Here is a 22,983-nt window from a genome sequence, read left to right on the forward strand (position 1 = left end):
TGTTGTTCCTTCACAAACCTGCACCACAACTTAAAATCAGCACTTTATGCCGGACCTGCTTCTGGTAGGGAGTTATCAGTTGCTATTTCCGAGTGACAAACAAATCTAAACTTTCCACTCAGCTTCACTCGGCAACCAGTCGGCATCTGTGAGTGTGACAGATGTGTGTCTGGCTCTGTTTACAGTACAGGCAGTCCCCTCATTACGCCTCTGCTCTCTATTAAACATACGAAAGCATGCACCAAAGCTTAACTTTAAGCGTTACAGCTCCTAGAAATGACACCCAACTTAACCTTCGGCGTCTTATTATTTCTGTCTTACTCACAAAATTATAATGTGAGATGCAGCGCAAATCTATGTGACTGTAATGTAGCCATTGAATCATTTTAGGCAAAAAACTCAACACGAGATTATACATAGTGTATTTTTTTCCATTTATTGATAAATAACAAAATAATCATATGCTGCAATATATAAATATAAAATACAAAAGTACAAATGGCATATTGACACTATAAACAATTGGAATTTGTTGAAATGTGCATAAAAAAAAGACATGTGCGATGTTCGTTTTTTAAGTCCTAGTGTGTGTTCCTTGGTTTGTATCGGACGAGTAAGTCCCCCTCTGGTTGTAGCATCCCAAATCCATAACGATTAGCATTTACTTCGGGCATCTTAGCATTTGGTTCACACAGCTCCAAATCATAATTGGACAACACCATGTAGACAAATCTGTAGAGCAAACAAGAGATGAAACTTGATATTACAAATATTCAATCAGAAATTTGATGGAAACAATCTTGTTCAATGTGGAACATTGTGTTGCTGGTCTTAAACCTGATCATTAAATGAAATAGTGCACCAATTCTACTATTCAACACTTACTGTCTGATGGTATTGATGGCAAACTGCTTTCCCATACAGACATTGGCCCCTGCGCCCCATGGCATGGTGTAATATTTCAGCCGCCTCCCTCCTTTATAAAAATCTCTCTTCACTGTTCCGTCATCATTCAGGAAGCGATTGTACCTGTACTCCTGGAAAGGAAACACATTTTGCATTTAGCAGCAGAAATTAGATTAGCAAACAATAAGAATTTAAAAATGTAGCTATGACAAAATTAGCTTGATCAGTTAAATCTCTGTTTATATGTCAAACTTATAGTCCATAGACTTTTTTTGAATGCATCCTAACTGCAGTGCCCTTCCCACGCCTATTAGCTGTGTTTGTGTTCCCGTGCTTGGCTAATCCCTCCGATTGTGCACAGCTCAGGGGTTAGATCTCTCACTGGCTAATAAGGGGTCAGCTTTGTGTAGGCGTTGATTGCACCTTGCATAAACAGCTACACTAATTGCACTTAAGTCTGCTCCTCCAACTAGTCCCACAGACAAATCACTAGTAATACTGTAAGCAGCACTGGAAAGTGTCGGGGGTTGGCAACAGAAAAGCAAACATTTTACTTTAACGAAGACAGGACAAACAAACCTGTGGCTCTTGGTGAATCTCGGGGTCCATTTGAGGGCTGTTGAAGGGGAACAAACACACCCGGTCTCCTTTCCTCAGCAGGTACTCTTGGCCGTCAGACATGTGGAGGGCTTTCTCCTGCACTACCTCTCTGGTGATGAAGGGGGCAGCAGTCAGTCGAAGTGTCTCATCCAGGGCACTATCTGGTAAAGGGGCAGAAACCAATGTTGCATATTTCCTCATAAAAACATGTCTGTTGTAACTGTCCACTTTTTATGATGTAAAAAACCCTAATCTGTTTGTATTTCATACTGTACACTTTACCCTTTTGCATATATGAACACAGCATTTTTTAAAATTAAATACATTTTCCCTTTGCTGTGGCATTTTCTCTCAAACGTTATTATTTCACACTCATATCTGCACTATAAATGTACATCATGCCTTAATATGTTGTGTCATCAAGTCCCTCACCAAACACAGGTGTGTTCACAGATCTGTCCAGTAAAGAGGTCTCTGACGTCTCCATCTCCCTCCTCACTGCTGCCAGAGCTTCAGGATTGGTCAACATGAAGCCCAACAGCCAAAATGTAGCAGGGCCCACATTACCCTGGAAACAAACAAAAAGACTGATAAGCCCGTCGCTCTCACTCTGGCGTTGCATAGTGACAGCGCAGGTGTTCATTTGGTTATAGCCAATAAGAACATCACATGACATGCATAGTACTCATGCCTCTCTTTTGTTAGAGACACAGTTCACCTAAACTGAAAAAGCCCAATGAGCCCTCAGTGTTGACGAGATTAAAAAAATAATGGCTTCCTTTCTTGTGCCTGGGATCAGAGAAGCCGAGCTCTGGGTAGTCTCACTACTGGCAAAGTGCAACGTGCTAATGGTGTCATGGTCTGTCTTTGTCTTGTCTTGTTTTGGTGGTTCCCTGTGTTTCCCGTTTTATTTTGGTATGTCTGTCTTGGTCCTCCCCATGTCCTGTCAAGTTTCCCTCCTGTTTGATTACTGGTCCCTCCCCTAATGTGTCCCACCTGTTCCTCGTTGTCTTGTGTGTGTTTTTAACTCCCTGTGTGTCATTGTTCCGTGTCTTTGCATTGTGGGTGTTGGTGAGTTCTCTGTGATCCCCTTGCCTTCCCTGTATTCTTTGCCTTTTTGCATTTACGCTTTTATTGTATTTTGGAGCTAAATAAATGATAATTTTCTTGAACGGTCTGCATCTGGCCTGCCTGCTAACCACCCCGTAACGAATGGTTTACTAAAAAAGGAAAGCAATAGGAAACCTGAGGTCCCCATCGGACTGTGGCCATTGGTGGGACATTAAAGCTATTTAGTTGTATGGCAAACCGCAACGCTGCCTGCCCAGAGTAAACACATAAAATACTGAACACTGTGGAAAATAAAACATAGTGAATAAAATGCAAGAAAATTGCCACCTCTGTGTAACAAACAGTATGCTTACGTTACAACACATACACAGATTGCTGATGATAGAACTTGTGTATCCAATGAAACATGCGTCAAAATAGATCCTAGAATTGTCAATCTGGTCAGGCGTGACTCATAAACAACTACATCATAAGTTATGACTAAAAAATCAAATAAAAATAATAAACCATTGTGACGAGTGCACATGTGGGTGATTAAGCAGCCTTCAGGCGACTGTTTCAGTAAAGATCTGATTAATACATTTGATGCAGTGAACCCCTCCTTCAGATATGTAAGCCAGACTGTATGAATCAATACCAAGTCCGGTTACAAGTGAGCGAGAAGACTTTCCCATTCAAGACTAAAAATAACATCAACAATAAACTACTTGCTGTCTTAAACGTTAAAAAAAACTGTATTCACAAAAATATCACTATAGCTTTGTTGTTGTTTTTTTTGCCATGTCAACGCTCAGACATTTAAAATCCATATATTCCAGAACCCCTTTCATGGCTCTCCCTCTGAAAGGCAGAACAGCCACAATGAAAGCAGGGACGAACATCACCCTCATGTGACAAACAAGAGAACTACCACTGCTCCTCTATGTTTCTATCTCTCTGCCTCATTCAATTCAAGTGTCTTTGGAGACAGACGCAGCCTCAGAGACAGCACAGCAGCATCAAGTTTACCAGGCTGAACAGACAGCTTTCCTTATGTCAAGAGGCGATCAGTAACTAAAATTCTTGTTTTGTGCAGAATAACTTCTTTGTGACTCACCTGTGTGGCCCAGAGTTGCATCAGTACAGCCTTCTCCTGCGTCTCCTGGTCGGCCCCCTCCTCCTGCAGCAGCCGCCTGTAGGCTTGAAGCCAAGGGCTGGACTCTGAGTCTGGACTCTCAGTCAGGCCTGCTGGAGCCAACAGCTCCCACAGTCTGTGCCGAGCGCTCTGGGCTCTCCTCTTCTCCTCTGTCACACGGATAAACAACACAAAGAGTGAGCAAGCCATTCTGACAGGTTGGCTCAATCTGAATGTCAATTAATGAAAAGCCAGAAACATAAACACTCATTGTTGTGCGCAGGAGGGAGGAGAGGGAACGTTATTTCAGGTATGACAGGCAGGACTCGAGGAGTAAGGTAATAATGATAATATTGTAATTGGCAAATTTCCCAGTGCAGTGTAGTATGGGTGGATTGGGTAATAAACAATGGCGCGGCACACAAAGATAGACGAGGCCCTGGAAAATACGCTGTATGCTGTGGTGACTGTAGAGTGAGCTATAAGTGCAAGTTAGAACACAATCTGCAGATTGACTGTGATGAGGAACTATGAATGGTGAAAGTCTACAGAACAGACGTTATGTAAGCTGCTGAGTAAGTGAAACTAGCCATGGCAACCGCAAAACAAATCGGAGGGATCATCCATCGATGACGCGACAACACTTAATACGAGACGACATTATGTAAACAGTGAAGGTTCTTTCTCTTGACTCATTGTTATGCTGATGTAGGCCTACCTCATAATAACTGATCTCATTCACTTCATCACAGTGCTGTCAGAGAAACTGCAGGCTCATCTCATAGTGACAAATATCAGCATAAACGTGGGGTTTCAGTGTGATAGGTGTTTTTTTAAGTGTCCCTACCTGGCATCAGTGTTCCTCTTGCCATTTTGGTCAAGAGGCTTTCGAACTTCTTGTACTCCTCATAGACACTAGAGGGATCTGTGCCGTTGTTGTTCTGCTCACCTCCAAACAGCGTCAGATAGCCAGCCCTGCAGAGAAAGGAGGGTTCATATATTAATTCACCTTTATTTATACTCAAAGAGATCATTGAGGAGCGACCATAATTTCCAATGACTTCGAGTCAGGGATACAGATTGATTAATGACAGCAAATTATGTGTGGATGCAAAGCTAACCAGAAATGTTTTCCATTTCGAGGGCTTGGAGCAAACAGTGACATATTTTGCAAAAATGACTTTAATATATCATTTTAAAAGGTCTTAATAAGTTCTATCAAATGGTAAAAGAATAACGTCACTATACATTTTACTTTTTGAAACAAAGGCTGAAAACATAAAGGCGTAAGTGAAAACCTTCAGTTGAGTTTGGATCAAAATAGGCGTAGGTGCACTGATCTAGGCGCACAAAAGGCGTAAGTGCATTAAGAATAGGCTAAAAGAGCTGACAATATGGAGGGATCGCAGAAAATACCAACATTTATACTACAGAAAAAGTGTTTTGAATATGTTTGGAGAACCTGATATACCCACATATGATGGAGAAAATATGGACACTAAAATAAACACTTTATTTTAGATTTTTTTTTAAACATTTTTTTTTTTTACAAATATGAATTCCTTGAAGCCTAATCTCTATTAAAGTAGAGATTGCTTCAATATGCTGTTTTTTATTAAATATTTACAATCAATAAAAAGTTTGTTTTTGCCCTCCTGTAAAATTCTGAAAATGTCACTTACCCCCCTTGTGCGCCAAGCCCTCGATTTGAAAGCTGACATCATTGCATGAGCTATCCCCCTTCTGACTGTTATTTAACCCCCCTGGCCCACACACTTCATGAGGCATCTTCTTCTTTTTGACGTCATCTTGTTAGAGTAAACAAGGCTACTCCTATATACTGTTTTTCCACAGTCAATATAACTTCTGGCTAAATAACCGATCTCTCTTTTTTTTATACCACTGATAAATATCGTGGAAGATATTCAACCACAGTGGATAGCTGTGCAACCTGAAAGGCTACCTTGGACATATGTGTGAAAGAGGGTAGTCATCCTATATTTTACTTTACGAGTTTACAAACAGAGGAGAGTTGCACGTAAACTGTTTAGCTAAAGGCTTTTGCCATGAATGTGTGCCTCTTGACACAGCTAATTAAAGTGTGGGAGGTTCTTACTTGAAGAGTAAGCTGTAAGAGAAGTTGAACAGTTCCTCATTTTTCCAGTCTTTCTGGTTCAAAGGCATCTCAGCTTTCAGCAAGGCCCGCATGTTTCCACTCATGGTGTTGTTAAGTGTGACTAGATTCATTCCCATGAAGTGCCTGCGGACACAAAAGGTTGCGAAAATGAGAGCAGAACAAAGATATTTCTGTGCCATAGAGGAGAGTTCTTTAAATCTTGTCACTCTGATTGATGGTGCTGTGAAGAGAATGCCATTACTATGCAACATGCATTAGTGACATACATTAACAAAGTTACTTGTTTGTCCTTCATCTTTCCTCTGAGGTAATATCACTTAGGCTTAATATAAAGCTAATTTGGGTTGAGTTTTACCACGCTTAGGACAGAAAGGAGGAGAAAGCAGCACACTCATGTGAGCCCTGCAACCCTGAAGAAGACAGTGCCCCCAAACACTCAAAATGAAAAAGACTATTCATTCTATGTGGCTTTCCCCATCTCCCTTTGATTGCCGGCCTGACAGCTGGTGTCACACCGGCGTTCTTTCACTTTTCACTTCACTTCTACACAGTAAACAAAAACTGCGTAGATGAAACCTGTGCAATAGCAAAACCAGGAAGCCCTGAAAATGAATTTCCAATAAATGGGAAGGGAGTTTTACAGAAATATCCACAACGACTTGGCGGATTGCCTCGGAAAGAACCTTGCTTCTATTTTTACATGTAATTGAAATGGAAATATACAGTATAAGCTTTTGATTTGGTGTACAAAGTAATGAGGACCTACCTTTTCATCATTGCTTTTTCCTTAGCCGGCTGGTGATGTGGGAGCCTCAGGTTGAAGATCCTCTCCATGAGCACCTGAGCATAGCGGGTGAAGTCCAGCGAGTCTGAGTCATTGATCACTGTGTCGTATGAGTGTGGGTCCAGCAACACCGTCACGTAACGCCCGGCAACACGCACCTGTAGATCATCAGCGCAAGTCAAACAACATACATTATAGCTCTAAATTCTTTTGGCAGTCATTAATGAGTGTTTAAATGTTAAATAAAATGTAGTGAACCCAGAAATGACCAATTCGTTTGTAATTATCTTAATATTCTCAAGTTTTAAGAAAAACTATTCACCACAGTTGAATTGATTTCTGATCAAAGTTCAGTATTCCATAAATCCTCTGAATGAAAACTCAGGATGCCATTTATTGGACAATGTTTTGTTAGTACCACACAAGAAATACGAAAAAGATTATTTTTCAGCATAGCTTGAAATCCATGTGTATCCGGATGGAAACTCATGTTACATGATGGTATCTGAAAAATGCTGCTACATAAAATGAACATGTATTCTCAAGCTGCATTGGCAAGGCAGCAGGTCCACCAGCCTGTACCAGATTACATTTTATAAGATGAAAACAAGCAGACAAGTCTGATTAAAAATTCACGCTCAAATCCGGAAAAGCATTAGGTATCATATATTTTTTCAAACCTGCAATGCGTAAGAAAGTTCATAAAGTGAATTGTAAATGTGTAAAGACTTTAAAGCTGAACCTTCATGCTGATATGGACAATACCTCCTTAAAAGTGCACTTATGTATCTAGAGAAGAAATTGTTGTGACAAATGCCATCATCCTTAGGGTTTCATCTACTCACTGTGAAAATGTTGCCATGTTTCAGCTTCATTCGAGCCAGGAACTTGGAAGCGTCTTTTCCAAATTCAAGTGCATGGCCCAACCACGGGATAACTCCTTTGTCTAGAGGTGGCTCACTCTTGGATCTAAATAAAAATAAAAAAATAAAAGTAATGTAATAAAGTGAACTGATTTGGTGTATTTTCAAAGAGTTGTTTATGTCTCAATTGCAGTTCATCATCCTAAACACAGTTTTCGATTTGGGGCCACTAATACAAATGCAGGGCAATCAACTATACAGTGATTCTAATTAGTTGGACGAAATAGTTTCCTTTATCGGTATTTGGTCTTTAAAACAATGTATTCATATGAGCCTTTACCATGGGATTATGGTTATAGAGGTGGAGGTCAACATAACAATACAAGGGATTAGTTGAACAATTATTATGACATCACAAACCCATTGCATGACCAAAGACCATTGAGGTGTAAAGCTTTCCTATAGGGAGATCTCTAAATTTAACACTGTCGTAGTTTAACTACATTCCTTAGACTTGGGCAGGAACATTACACTAAACTAAGAACGCTTGGTTATGAGTCAATATCATTACACTGTTATTATTATTGATACATTCACTATAAGTAGCGCGTCAAAGGGATTTCAAACCAGCCACGAATTGATTGACAGCAAAAATACAGATGTTAGGGTGATAAAGTAATCAGTTAAAGGCGATTTCCTTGTCCCGGGCTAAATGTAGTGTTTAAAATATAGGACAACAAGTGAATCAAATTGTGGCTCACCTCGATCTGTGTCTCGTTAGGATGAAAAAAAGCAGCACAGCTTGGACAAGGAGAAAAACGGTCCAGATCATCTCGTGTGTTTACGTCTGCGGTCCGCAGTCACTGCAATCCCCTCGGTCCTCACGTGGCCTTTATAGTTTAGAAGCCCTAACCCGCGGGGACGTACGGCCCCGCCCCCTGCCTCTCCAGGCATAACAGTCAGCGACACACAACTGATTTCAGAACATGACACTTCCATAGCATGGACCAATTTTAAAAGTTCCATAGTCGTGCCTATTCCGGCTCACGTCATTCTTCTTGACCTGCTTCCCAGTGATTTTGATTGACACGTTGAAACAGAACACCATCCAATTTCCATTAGCGCGAGTTTTACAAGCCGTACAACTGCTCCAGCGGTTTACAGCATTGTAGTTAAAAATAGCAGTCTTCTTTTACTTGTGACCTATTCATAGTTCATTCACTGCTATCAAGAACTAAAAATACATCTACATCAAATTCACCACAGAACATTCTCTGTGTCTCGTGTTTCTGACATGTATTTACTTTTTTGTTTTAAGAACTAAAACAACTAAAATAATTTTCCTATTGGGGAATGCAACAAAAGGTGCAGGTGTTAGGCAAAGGGAAGTATAGACATGCCTGAAAACCTTCACGTACTTAACCGTCACAATTCTGAGTCACAGCAGGCCCAGACACACATAAATTTCCTTTATGTCTTAATATCAGTTGAAAAAAAATCTTTGTCTCCCACCACCTGTAGTGTGCTGATGTTACATGAGAAGAAATCAAGGCTTGCATGTAGAGGCTAGCTCATCTTTCAAACTCTTTCCCAGCATGTCAGATATATAAAATGTTCAAACGATATGAAAACATTTCTTAAAGCTTCCCATTCCCACACACGGATAAGTCTCTTTGTTGTAAATTGACAATTGTGTGTAACCCGCTACTTAAAATGATGTATATGGTATGATTCAAATTCACATCAACTGACATTTTGTTTGAAAGTTTATTAGGCCGAACCAATGGCAAATGTGCAGCTCCTGTTAAGTGGACAGAGCGGGTCTGAGGTGTGTGCAATGAAACAACTTCCACGAGGGTTTTTAAACAGCCACAGTCAAGCAAGAGTGGAAGAACCACTCAACTGCTGCTGAACAGAAAAGCAGCTTTTTCTCATTTCTAGTTAGCAGTTTCTCACATTAAACCAAATAAGAAATAACAAAAAGTATAACTTAAAAACTGCTTGGCACGCTTGACCAGAGAACCTGAATAAAAAAACTAAACATAAAATCGGTAAAAAGTAATATAAATAATGGAAATCCTACGTGGTCTGGAATATACATTCAGAGGTTAAACGCAGGTTGTTGAGTTAAGAGAGCTCTTTGTCCCCCGAGCCATCGCCCTGCTGTGTGTTAACAGTTCCTCGTGACTCATAGACATCCTCCGGAGTTTGGCCAAACACGTTACTGGTCCGCTTGAGGACGTAGACTCCGGCGTGTAAACCCCCGACATTGACCCAAACAGTGTGCAGCTTCTTCCACAGTCCTCCCATCCTCGAGACAGCCTGGAGACCACATAAATCGTGTGAGGGCAAACTAACAAATGAGACATTTGTTTTTTAGCAACGCAAAACTTCTGCTTAAAACATATACAGCTGGTAGAAGAAGTCTTTTTCCATGATGCGCTGAGCAGAGGTAACCTGCATCAGCCAAACCGTGGAGGGCTTATGTAGAGGTCATTACAGGATGTACTGAAGCGGAAGGACCACATTAAGTTGTTTTAAACTTTAGACAGCTTGGCAAACATTAAAGAACACTCACTTTTATAAATGCAGTAAAAGGGGAAACGCTGGCTTTTTTCATTTTACAAGAGAAAACATATACTCTTAATGTTTAAGAATGATTTATAAGTACTATATAGTACATTTAAAGTTACATTTTTTGCAACCCATTACTCCATACTGAGGTCCAAAACAAACACCAATTAAGACACTTTCTTGATCACATCAAACTGACTGAGGTGTATAAAAAAGAAATACAATTGATTAAAATAGGTGGAGATACAAACCAATCTGTGCGTGGATCTTTGTAGTAATACTGTGTATTGTTCATCTGTATTAAGAACATGCTTTACACAAAAATGGCAGAACATCAGAGGGCCCCCATCCGCAGTTAATGATAATACAATTGTACAGCTGAGCAGGTCCATCTATCTATTCCCAGTGTAAATAAACATATATTTTTAGACGACAATACTTATTAGTGTGGCATAGGTATTCTGGTTTGTCTATCTTTACTTTATATTATTATTATTATTATTATTATTATTATTATTATTATAATAAGCAGCACCTTTGAGGATGTTAGGGAACCCTTGCCATTCTGCCCAAACAGTCTGAGCAGTTATCATGTCTGTCCAAACCGATGCAGCCTTAAAGAGGGGCTTAAAATATGCAACAAGTTCAATGTTCCTTGTTCTGTTTGTTTATTGCGGTGAGTTAGATGCTACTTTATGGATAACGAGGCTACTGAGGGAAGCAATTGTTGTCTCCCTAACAGAAAGTCGGTTATTTGCGTAGGGCTGCCCAAGAGTGTCCATCCGGTGTAACATTTGGTGTAGGGAACAACAGCTCGCATAAAGAGTTACCTGGAAGCAAGCCGGTGGCAGGTCAGGACTTGCGCTGGGATCAATGTCAGAATTCTCATGTAATTCTCATGGAAAAATTCTGTGACATCAAAGCTGAAGGAAGTGGTTAACTGAGATAACAGGTAACAGTTACCTTGGAAAAGCATTTCTTGTCCTGTGTCAACAAGACGGCCTTTCCTGTGCCTGGTCTGCACACACGGGCCATTTCTCTCAGACAGGACGGGTAAAGGTCCCAGTTCTTCTTCCTAGAGCCCATTCTACATAAAGAACAACGAGTAAATGATAGGAATTAGAATTGATAACTCTTGTAAGGTACTTTTTAGGTTTATGTATTTGAAACATCAACTTGCTCTGTATAATTGTTTACCTCTTCCCAAAGGGCATGTCAGTGATGACGATGTCAACAGAGCTAGTCCTCATGGGTAAATTGCACAGATCCCATTGCACTGTGTCAATAGGCAATTCAGGTGCACTGTTTGGAAGGACACAACAACGATCTTAAATCATCATGATGATCCTCAACTACACAATATCGTACATTCAAACTAACTCCTCAGTCTCACCTGCCCTTCTCTGCCCTCCGTTTCTGGATGTGACATATATTATTGACGGTGCGGTTCACTGCCATGTCATTGTTGTCACCAGCGATGTAGAATGCACTGTTAAATTCAATGGCCCCCTGTGGAGAGAAAAACACAACACAATTAGTGGTATGTGGTTTTATTATCATTGAGATCCTGACTACTGTGATCTCTAAAACAACACTGAATAACTCATTCCCATTAAAAAATCAGAAAATCACTTGTTTTGGTCCAGTAAGCCACATGTCGCCTTAAGAAATAGGGTTTATTTTATGATAGTGTTAAGAGTGTTAATTGGAACAGTTGTGGCGAAGTGGGTAGGGTAGTCGACTCTCAACTACAGGGTCGGACGTTCGATCCCTCTTCCCCCCGCCAAATGTCGAAGTGTCCCTGAGCAAGACACAATCCCCAAATTGCTCCCGATAGTTGCTATCTGTGTATGAATGTGTGTGTGAATGGTAACGTGGGAATTGGAACAGGTCTCCCTTGAAAAAGAGTATCCGGTCTTTACCTGTGGGATTTACCAGTATAAATGAAGGTTAGAAAAAAATAAAAAATAAAGATGTGACCAAACGTTTTGTCCAAGCTAAGGGGGTCTGATTACAGATAAAAGAGACAAGTGATAAGTGAGCATACTTTTTATTTTAAGATGCTTAAATAAGCTAAGCTCATAGTAAACTACAATGAAAAAGTACATGTTTGTTTTGACTTTCTGGTCATTTGACTAGTCTTTAGACAGTGGTTTGCCAATGACGTGAATTTGATGTGTGCATTAGAAAATGTGGCAGTAGGCCAGGGTGGTGCAATATAATGACGGGTGTGTTTTCAGTGTGAGGTGACAGGCAAATTAACCCGTATTACTCAATAAATCGTGAGGTTGGAGAAGGCTTCAACCTCACGATCCTATGTTCTTCTTTTGAGCAAAACTTGAAAACATATTGTAAGAATATTGTAGAAGTCATGTCTCACCTCCAACGGTATGGCTCCAGTGCCGGACATTGGATCAAGTATTATATCTGCTGGCTCAGGTTTACACAGCCTGTCAACAAAACAACTGAGTATGAATATAACACCAATTGAACATGAGAGGTTTTCTCATTAAATTAACTCATTTTATACATGTTAATATCATACAACAATTCTGCTTGTCCTTGGGCGTCACCAACAACTTTTTCCCCAGCTGTGTTGAAACTGACGTCACCAAAGGACCCAAGAAACATGTATTTAATAACCGATTAATATTATTAACAGCATCCAAAATCTACTGCACTTGGCACCGGCAGTAGCTGTTTTGATGTACCAGAATACTGACAGTGATACTCAAGAACACAAAGCTGTTCAATTACCTAACAATACTGCCCTACAGCGTGTTACATGACACCCAACTACACCGTTTCTTCAACACAATTATTAATATCACTTCAAACGTTCAAACAGTATGCCATAACCTCACTAACAACTTATTGAAACTGAAACAGGGAGAATCTAAATGTGAAATCATTTATTTTGTCTGTTTATTTATATTAGCCCTGCATTTCATTGTTATGATTTATATTTCTTTGCACAGCTTTCGTTGTGCTGATTTGGCATGAGCACAAAAAATGCTTTTTTTTGCACAATAATCGAGTAATTGCCACGTAAGTCCAATTAAACTGAAACATGCTTCATCAATAAAAAACATTTATTTTGGATCATAAACCCAAAAAACTTCTGAAAAAACAACTAAGTTATTTTTTTGGAAATGAGATGATGGATATGCAGACATCCCACCCTAGAACACGCCAGATATCACAATACCACCCTACAGCCACATTTTGACAAGGAAAATAAATCAATGCAAAGCCTGCATGTCATTCAGTGCGTTTACATGCAGACTCATAATCGGGTAACTAAACGAATAAGACTTCAACAGGACTTTTAAACTGCATGTAAACACCTTTATCCGATCTACTTCGCACACAAATCGGCATAATAACGGACAAGAGAAGTCGGATAAGAACACCTAGATAACTCGATCATTGTCGGCATTCTCTCTGCATGTATACAGGGATCGGATATCGCATATCGGACTTCTCGTTCTGTGCTTGTGTGCCTGCGCGTTATAGGCTACACCATGGGTTATTGCCGGAAGGGAACCGGACGTGGCTCTAAAACCACTTGTTGAAAGCATGGTTGAAAGGGCTACAGCGCCACCTAGCATAGTGGAGACAGCCATGCATCGGACATTTATCCGATTCCTGAAAGGCCATGTATACTCAGACAAGTGACACGGTCCGTTCGAGTGTCTAGTTCGATATATGTCTTAATCCAATCTAGTTGTGCCATGGAAATGCACTGACTGATACTAAAAAGCATACACTACTCAAAGTGTAATGTTGAGAGTGGTGTTGTAGTAGGTGTAACAAGAGATTGTGTTGAATGTCAAGTGATGTTTTTCTTTCTTGTAGAGTTATAAATTAACAGGTCCATCACCTTCATTTTGGAATGAATAATGACTCATAAGTATCCCGGCTAAGAACCCTTGTCAAATAAACAATAAACCATCTCCCTTTACAATTCTCAAAATACCTGAGGGCTTTGCAATTGGTCAATGACCTCAGTCTCCCATTCAACCTAAGAGCTACTTGTAATGATGGTCTTAAATGCATCACAACATGTTGTTACCTGCCTCAGTTGTCATCCCACTGCCATTTTCCATGCGTCATTCATTCCATGCTAACCATTAACCAGGCATGCAAACTCATGAGCCATGAAAAAGGTGAGAAGCCCGAAAACAAACAACGGTAGGGGGGTCTGGGGGTTAGTCAGCCAACCTTCTTGACGTTTCCAATACAAAGTGTGTAGGTAGCCTATTTACCAAGAAAAACGGTTAAAAACAGCTTAGAAAAACGGTTAAAAATGCTGGCAAAACCAGCTTTAAATAAGACAGAAAATAACATGGAGCCTCAAATCAATCACACCAAATTCCCTTACAATAAACTAACTATTTATATTGTGGCAAACAGGATTTGCCTTATCTTTGTTACACAACCATCAATATAACACATAAGAATACACTCTGTCACCATAGTTAATCTCGTGTTCACGCACTCACACACACACACACACACACACACACACACACACACACACACACACACACACACACACACACACACACACACACACACACACACACACACACACACACACACACACACACACACACACACACACACACACACACACACACACACACACACACACACACACACACACACACACACACACACACCTCAGTCGTGCGCAGTAACATAATGGTGCAAAATGAGACGATAGTGGAGGAAGCAGGTGAGTGTGTTGTTTCGGCGCTGATCTGCTAAAATCACTACATGCACGGCCAGAACACCACGCACCATTCAAAAACCGTGAAAACAGCAATAGACAAAAGAACATTATTAACTTGAGGTGACACGTTAATCTGCAGTGACAATCCGCCAACCGCGGCTGTTAATCAGCGCGAGCACAAAGCAATGCAAATGGCTGTAAAACAACGGTTGGCAAAATCCGTGAATTTATTTAAAAAGTGATTCACATAAACCGAGTAGGCACTAGGGTTGCCACCTTGGATTTAGGAAAAAAAGGGACACTTGATGTTTGGGGCGGAGGGCTCGGCCATTATTAGGCTACCAGTTCAGACTGACCAGTGTAATGACCTATAATAACCATAAACACCTACAGTGCTTTTTACAGTAGGATATATAAGGAGACTGAGGTGGGAACCCTGGACCTTGTAGGGTGGTCTGGGGGAATGCTCCCCCGGAAGAAAAAAATGCAACCTTTTAAAGTAAAATTCATCAATCTGGTGCACTTTGAGAAGAAAATTTCATGCAACCAGGCCCAGGGGCCCAAGGGCTCAGGGGGGCCCTAAGCCAGAAATACTGATATTAACTTTACATGTCGCATTGTCAAAGAGCTCAGTCACTCATGTCAATAACAGGGTCCAAAAAGGTATCGCCTAAAATAAGGAAATAAATCATCATGGGCCCCTCAACTAGTAGGTGAATAATAGAAAAGCAAGTGCAAAACTAAAGCATTATTAGCTCTGTTTTAGGGGCTTCATGAGGGGCCTTGAAGGCCCCCTCACACCTACAGTAATAAGCTTTCTATGTGTAAATTATATACTGTTCATAAAAAGTAGCTATCCACCCTTTATATGTTGAATAGGGATAGGGAGGAGTGGGGGAGGGAGAGGGGGGGGCTTTAAGAGTCTGGGCCCATGGGCCCATTATCCGTATATGAACCAAATGGTTTCCACAATCTTTTTTTCTATTTTCGCCAGGAGCATGCACAAGCATTATTTATTAAAAAAAATTAATAAAAAATAAAAAAAAGTGGGGGGCCACACACTGGGTCTTGAAACGGGCCTCGAGATCGTTGAGACCGCCCCTGCCCGCTTGTCGTACCGCCTGACAACGGAACGCTGCGCTTTCTCTCTGCCCGGCCCCGCTCGCCTCTCCATTGAGAATGCATTAGTTGGCGCAACAAACGCCTCGGCCCGTGTGAAACGGCCTTAACTACTGAACGAAGGAAATCAAATGAGGTGTTGGCATTTCCCCCCAAAAAACGGGACAAATTGTGTCCCGGGAGAGATTTCTTTTTTCCCGGGACAGCTGGTGAAAAAAGAGAACAATTCTGGGAAATACGGGACGGGTGGCAACACTAGTAGGCACATTAACACGGTAAAATACTAGTACTGCGGCTACTTGAACGCTCCGATGACTCGGAGAGAAAAAAAATTTAACTTTCCTGCAGACGCTCTGACTGACTGATGTCACCGCCCCTCAATGACAAACACTGTTTCTGATTGGCCAAATGACCGTCAAAGCTCATATGATAGGAGTTAACATCCGTCAATCATAGTTAGTCACTATGGTCACTCCATGTCCATGCTCCGCTCCACACACACACACACACACACACACACACACACACACACACACACACACACACACACACACACACACACACACACACACACACACACACACACACACACACACACACACACACACACACACACACACACACACACACACACACACACACACACACACACACACACACACACACGGCCATCAGACCCCCCCCCCCCCCCTCCAAAAAATATTTTCTCAACGGATTTCCACGAATCACATAGATGGCCAATTTTGTTTCCAAAACGGCGAATTTCGCCGAAAGGTGACGAGTTTGCATGCCCGATTAACTGAAATAACACAATTGAAAGAAACATTAAATCCTTATCAAACATTTTCTCAAAAATCTATCTGCCACAATAATTGGCACTGCATCATTTAAAGGCCTACTTCACCTGTTTGAATATGAAGGTGTATTGAATTCTGAGATCCTATGTAGTATAAATGTGCAAAAAAAAAATTAAAATCGGTTCATCCTAGCCTGAGAAAAGGCAGAAAGAGTGTTTTTTTAACCCTATATTTCTCTTTCTCGTGACATCACAGAAAACGTACTTTGTAAATATTACTGTGATGTCACAGTAAAAGACATCACAGTAATATTTACAAAGAAAGTTTTTTTTTAACCCTATATTTCTATTTCTGTGATGTCACGAGAAAGAGAAATATGGGGTTAAAAAAAAACACTCTTTCTGCCTTTTCTCAGGCTAGGATGAACCGATTTAATTTTTTTTCGCACATTTATACTACATAGGATCTCAGAATTCAATACACCTTCATATTCAAACCGGTGAAGTAGGCCTTTAATTATTTTGTGCGGCCGCCTACATCCTGAAATTAATATTTTCAAGTGCTGGGCAATTTTATTAGATCCACGTCCTTATTTTTGCAGCTTAGCGAATTACGTTGCATTGCGTCACCGCGTTCTTAGGGTTTTCTGCGTTGCTGAATAACAGAAAAGGGAATTTGGCCTGTGGCACCTAATAAATATACACCAGTCAAACCGGATGTCACGTCGGACCACAAAATAGGATTTATTTAGTGTGCTGATTTTCTGTGGTGCACAGATTCTTTATAGGTAAAATGTTGTTGAATAGTTTTTGAATATTTCAAGAGAAAGTTCGAGAGCATAAACAGCAAATATTTTTTTTTATCAGCTTCTAAAAAGGTGCCAATAATTATGCAGGGCTCTGTATTGGACATTGTTCATTTAAAGCGGCTACGAGTAACATTTAAAAATCTTTTAAACAGCCTCATGTTTCCTCTGATAATCATAAATTACCTTTAACAGCAAACGAGACCATCAGTGCAAAGAAAGACGTTTTTATATAGTTTTTATTACTGCTTTTGGTCTGGTTGCACACCCAGTCCGATTTTCGGTTCGCTCGTGCAGGCTCAATGGTCACATATCCGTATTGGTCGCAGATTTCAGTGTGGTGCTGCAACGCGATTTGAGAAGCCTATCCCTCCAGGTGAGGGAAGGGGAGCGGGAGCCTTGTTTGAGACAGTTATTTGTCGTCATAATGACTGATAACGGGGCTGAACCATCAAAGAAAAAAAAGAGAATGCAATGAAGAAAAGCTAAAAGGGAGAGTGATATAGGCTATGGGCGGGACGAGGGCGTTGCCAAGCAACCTGTTTACAATTTCACGAGAGCGAAACTAGACTGCAGTGTTTACTCCTAGATGAATGAGCGGTTGGTACTAACACAAAGTTTGCTTTGCTTCACCATCATCAGATAACCATTATCTGAAATAGTGATTATTTACATCAACAACACAAACACATAACCTCATCGTGATCCATACTAACTGCCGTCTCTTGTTCATTCGCTTTCTGTGAGGACACGTAATCTTTCAGCTGAGAGAGAGTAGTTAGGTGACGCTGCTGCATCAACTCATTGCAATCAGGTGTGTGTAGCACTGACTGGCATTAGTTGATGCAGTGTCAAAACCACTCTCACGGAGCCGAAAAGAGTCCTCACACTTTCAACACACGGACATGCACTATATTGCGCCCTTCTCAGTTCACACTCGCACACCTGGCACGAGCTAGAAAACAGCTTTGCGACAGCGGGCGTCGTAAAAATACTACCGCTTTTGTCCAAAGGGGACGCCAACGTGCCATGTTACTCGTAGTGGCTTTAAATGAGCTGATGATTTAAATCAGTAACATCCAGAAACTGCATTTTAACTGTTAATTTATGTGTTCATCTAGATGGAAAATGTTACTTAGCCGGGCCGATACTTGTCTATTTTGTTACACCTTAACAAAAACAACCTGGGTGTGACCTACAGATTGATTTTGAAACATAAGAGTTTTTCTTGGCTAGTGTGATAGTACGGCATGCCTATCAACTAAGTCATGTCTATTTTCCCATAACGCCTTTTGGAAATATTCCTTTGCTTAGAATCATTATTACAAATTGATCCTTTTATTCTCTCTGTCATTCAACCAACTTTGCATTGTAAAAGTACACGGAGCAATAATGGAGCAGGGTTCAGCTTCCTGCTGATGAGAATTTGGAGTGTGTGTCCCTTGTCCTCATCTATTTGTACCTTTTCCTTCATGTGTGTCTATTTGTGTTGACGGGAAGTTGGCAAAACAAATCTGCTGTGAGCTGCATGTCTGCAGTATTTTTGTGACCAACTCTTCCTCCTTCCCCTGTAAACTTGATTATTGTCCAATGTCCATGTGATCGCACTTTTTTTTACAAAAACTTTGTCATATCAACACAACCTTTATATTAATTTACCAATTACAAACTATTGATCTATACTGTATATATATATATATATATATATATATATATATATATATATATGATCACAACAAACCTAAAAATCAACTATATCCTCATAAATTCATAGATACATGGGAAGACAGAGGCATACATGCACATAGTTCTGCTGTTTACTACATTGAATGTGTGCATGCACGTTCGGCACGTACAATCCACATTCCTAAAAATATCAGCACACAGACATTTACTTTGACTTTCTCAGACATGAGCAGATAGCAATGGGGGCGGGGGTTACTAAAATGTAGGCTTAGCAGCATTAACACTAGAACCGCCACGGGGTCAATTTGACCCGTGGCGGTTTTTCAACTGCCCATAACTATACTTTTACGAAATATTGAAGCCCCCAACTCTTTGACTTTTCCTAAAATTGTGTTGTGATGCTCTCCCTGTGGTTAAATAAAGTCACAATTAAACTGGATTAAAAAAACAGGCATTTATACCTAGAACCGCCACACTGGGTCAATTTGACCCGCACAGGAAAATGAAATATTTTCGAGCAGGTTGCTAGGCAACGACATTGTTTGGGGTCCGCGATCTGACAACTGTAGCCTACGTACAATCATTCATAAACACTTACAATAAATTAGAGATGAAGATAAATACCTAACAACATTATAGTTACTAAGTGAAATGAGTGATACGAGTCTGATAGCGAGAGATCAGAACTGAGCGCTGTCTTCTATGCACCGCTGCTCGCAGCTCAACTGACAGACAGCTGAGTGCTGTCTGTGAGCCGGAGAGAGAGCGTCGGAGGGATCCTCCGCCTCAAAACATGTCAACGTGGGGAAAAATTAATGAATAATCAATTAGAGCTTACCTAAAAATAAGTTTGCCATGTTACTGTTTATTGTATTTATGATTTTAGCTCATTTGGACGCTGTTTTGACCTTCTGTTTTCATTACTATACTTGCGATATTATATCTACTTTCAGTTTCATTACTGAGTCGCCACGAAACGTGATTTGTGTTCTTAAAGATACTTAGATTATAAAACAAGAGGTCCAAAACACAGATGATTATTAAACAAACTAATTTATGACTTTATACCACACTAGAAATGCATGGGTCAATTTGACCCGCCTGGCGGTAGGTATAAATAGAATGCTGGCGGTTCTAGTGTTAAGGTCATCAGGATCACAGAGTGTACCTGGTAAAAACAGTGTGATATAATTACCTGAGCATTCCATAGCACAAGGTGGATCGCAGAGTCGTGGGTCCAAAGTGACTGATGTTTCTCCTGTGAAGACTCTCTTCTGTTAGGGCGATGCCGATCACCACCTCTACACCGTGTATGTTCAACAACACCTACAGCATAGGAACATACGGTGTTTCACATAATCAAACATCAACTATCAACCAAACCATGCACACACACTTTTTATATTCTTTGAAGCTGAAGTAATTGTCAGAAAATTAATCTGCAACTATTTTTTATTTGGATTCATGGTTTCTGACATGTTTATGCAACAATACCAAAAATGTAGTGGTTTCAGCTACATTGCTCATATATGATAAGTCAATTGACTATCTCTGGGTTTTGCACAGTTGCTTGGACAAAACAAGCAGCTTAAAGACATAACATTAGGCTTTGAAAACTTGTAATGGCCATTGTTCACATCTACTGGAACATTTTATTGATTAGTGACTGTCTTATTGAGAAACTCATCTGCAGGTTAATAAATAATGGTAAGTTGCAGAGAATGCAGACCTAATATTTTAGTGTATCATCTCAAGCACACTGACATGCAAGAACAAAGCAAGCTTATACAAGGCATTTAACACCTGGCAAAAAAATGTAGGCGGCCACACATCACAAACATAGTGCGAAGGGCTTTTAAAAACACACACATCATCTCCTCCATTTGATACACCGCTGAACTTGACATCGCACAATGTGAACAGCTTATCTTAGAGTTATCTTCTCCCTTTTCGTTCCTCAAACTAAACATTAAGTCAGGGCTTGCGAATTTGATCTGAAGTGGTTGAGTTTGTTTTGGCCGCTGCTGCAAAGGTATTCACAGTCTAGGCCTAAACAAGCAGGTCTTACCTCTATGTCAAACTTTGTCATATCTGCCTTCCACTGGAAGAATTCTTGTACGGCCCCACCAAAGTCTCTGGCTGCCTCACTAGAGGAAAAGCTGTGCTTGTCCCCGGCCCTGCTGCACGTCACACGGAACTTGATGACTTTAGGCCCGGGTGCTGCTGCTGCCTCCTCTGACTCCTGAGCACTGGTCTCCACTTCAGGCGTGCTCTCCTCCGCCTTCTCCTGGCCTTCATCAGCAGCAGCAACAGACGCGGCTGGAGGTAGTTCTTCTTGCTGCTCAGTGTCAACTACAGATGCATCAGCAGCCTCACTATTATTAGGTTTTGCTTTGGTGCTCTTTCCCACTCTCCGGAAGCCTTTCTTCTTCTTAAAGGTGGCATTCTGTTTCCAAACCTCGAGGGCGTTAGTCCAGGGGAGTTTGGAGGCAAGCTCCTGCAACTCCATCAATGTCTCCTCCTGTACAAAACAGTAACACACTGTGCATTATTACCCTGATGACAATGCGCCAAAACATGGCGGGCTACAGCAGCAGAATAAAGATGATTGTAGGTTACCTTTGATTCTTTGAACTGGTAGTGATCGTACTCCTCAACCACAACAAAGAGGTTGTCCACAGACTTCAGGAGATGGGCCTACAGAGGGAATTCAGACAGAAAGACATAAGGAAAAATGGTCAGATAGTGTTTTCCTTATTTAGAATAATGTGTTTATTCTGAAGACAATGCAATGCATATGATTCATGCAATATGTTCATAATATAACTGGACCTTTTGCAATTTATAGATATAGTCTTTTTCAACTGACAAAATTAAACAGTTTTTTTTTTCAAGATATCACCACCGGGCTCCATCCATATCAACGACTATTATTCACATCAAAGCAAATTCTCTGTGCTTACCATACAATTTGCCAGTGACTTAGAGAGACACATAGGGAGAACAAGGCATACGTTGTCTTTTTTTTTTTGTACCTGGAAAAGCTTGTCAGTGGTTATTGGGAAGTAAATGCGACCTCGATCTTTGCTGATGCGTGCATCCACTCCGATTTTCTCCTTGACCTCTTCTGCAGCTGTGTGCTCAAACCCTGTGGGCACGGTTGCTCCAATGGTGACGGTGATGACGTCCCCGGTGGCGGCGTCAACATTCTCCGTAGAAGAAGAGCTGGATGGTCCCTCTGTGCTGGGGCCTTGCTCTGCAACCCCATCTTCCTGGGAAGACATGCTGTAATGTGTGCGCTAGACACAGATGTATAACTAGATGTAACGTGTCCAGACCGGTTCCAATCTCAGTGGCTCACGTGTAATATCTGATGGTAGAGAGAGAGAGAGAGTCAAACCATCAATGCAGCATATTTTGCCATTTATTCAGGTAATATCATGACTACTCAAGGGGAGGACGTATTTTAAAGAGTACTTTCAAGTAGTCATACGTTGGCATTCATTTCAACACTGTGACTAAACATGTAACAATATTGCTAGACAAGTGTCGTTACCAATTAACTTAGCTGGCTAACGTTAGCGGAGAGTAGCTAAAAAGTTGTTACAAGGTAACTAATATTAGTCCCGGATACGGCTTTTGCATTAGACCGCTCCCACATCATGATATGTGTGTCTGTGATGAGCCCATTGTTTAACCGTAAACGCTGAAGACAATGAACATATGAGAGTTTGTTATATTGAAGTTGCTAACTGGAGTCAGACCAACCTGTCACACACACACGAGGCG

The 22,983-nt window shown here is 40.8% G+C and overlaps 2 protein-coding genes across 2 annotated transcripts; both read right to left on the reverse strand.

Annotated features, from left to right (window-relative positions):
• Positions 1–509: 509 nt before the first annotated feature.
• Positions 510–8,358, reverse strand: LOC307249915 (prostacyclin synthase-like). The gene is made up of 10 exons (XM_080026816.1): positions 8,237–8,358; positions 7,458–7,581; positions 6,595–6,770; positions 5,808–5,951; positions 4,539–4,666; positions 3,674–3,861; positions 1,939–2,074; positions 1,486–1,667; positions 886–1,037; positions 510–732 (listed from the first exon to the last, which is right to left on the reverse strand). The coding sequence occupies exons 1-10, from the start codon at positions 8,305–8,307 to the stop codon at positions 582–584; spliced, it is 1,452 nt and encodes a 483-aa protein (XP_079882942.1). The 5' UTR covers positions 8,308–8,358; the 3' UTR covers positions 510–581.
• An 880-nt stretch (positions 8,359–9,238) lies between these two features.
• On the reverse strand, positions 9,239–22,983 carry thumpd3 (THUMP domain containing 3). The gene is made up of 10 exons (XM_080026736.1): positions 22,963–22,983; positions 22,230–22,564; positions 21,814–21,891; positions 21,263–21,715; positions 20,390–20,520; positions 12,430–12,499; positions 11,443–11,558; positions 11,247–11,351; positions 11,013–11,136; positions 9,239–9,797 (listed from the first exon to the last, which is right to left on the reverse strand). The coding sequence occupies exons 2-10, from the start codon at positions 22,476–22,478 to the stop codon at positions 9,603–9,605; spliced, it is 1,521 nt and encodes a 506-aa protein (XP_079882862.1). The 5' UTR covers positions 22,479–22,564; positions 22,963–22,983; the 3' UTR covers positions 9,239–9,602.

This window comes from Ammodytes marinus (genome assembly GCF_949987685.1).
Source record: "Ammodytes marinus genome assembly, chromosome: 4".
NCBI classification, from domain to species: Eukaryota; Metazoa; Chordata; class Actinopteri; order Uranoscopiformes; family Ammodytidae; genus Ammodytes; species Ammodytes marinus.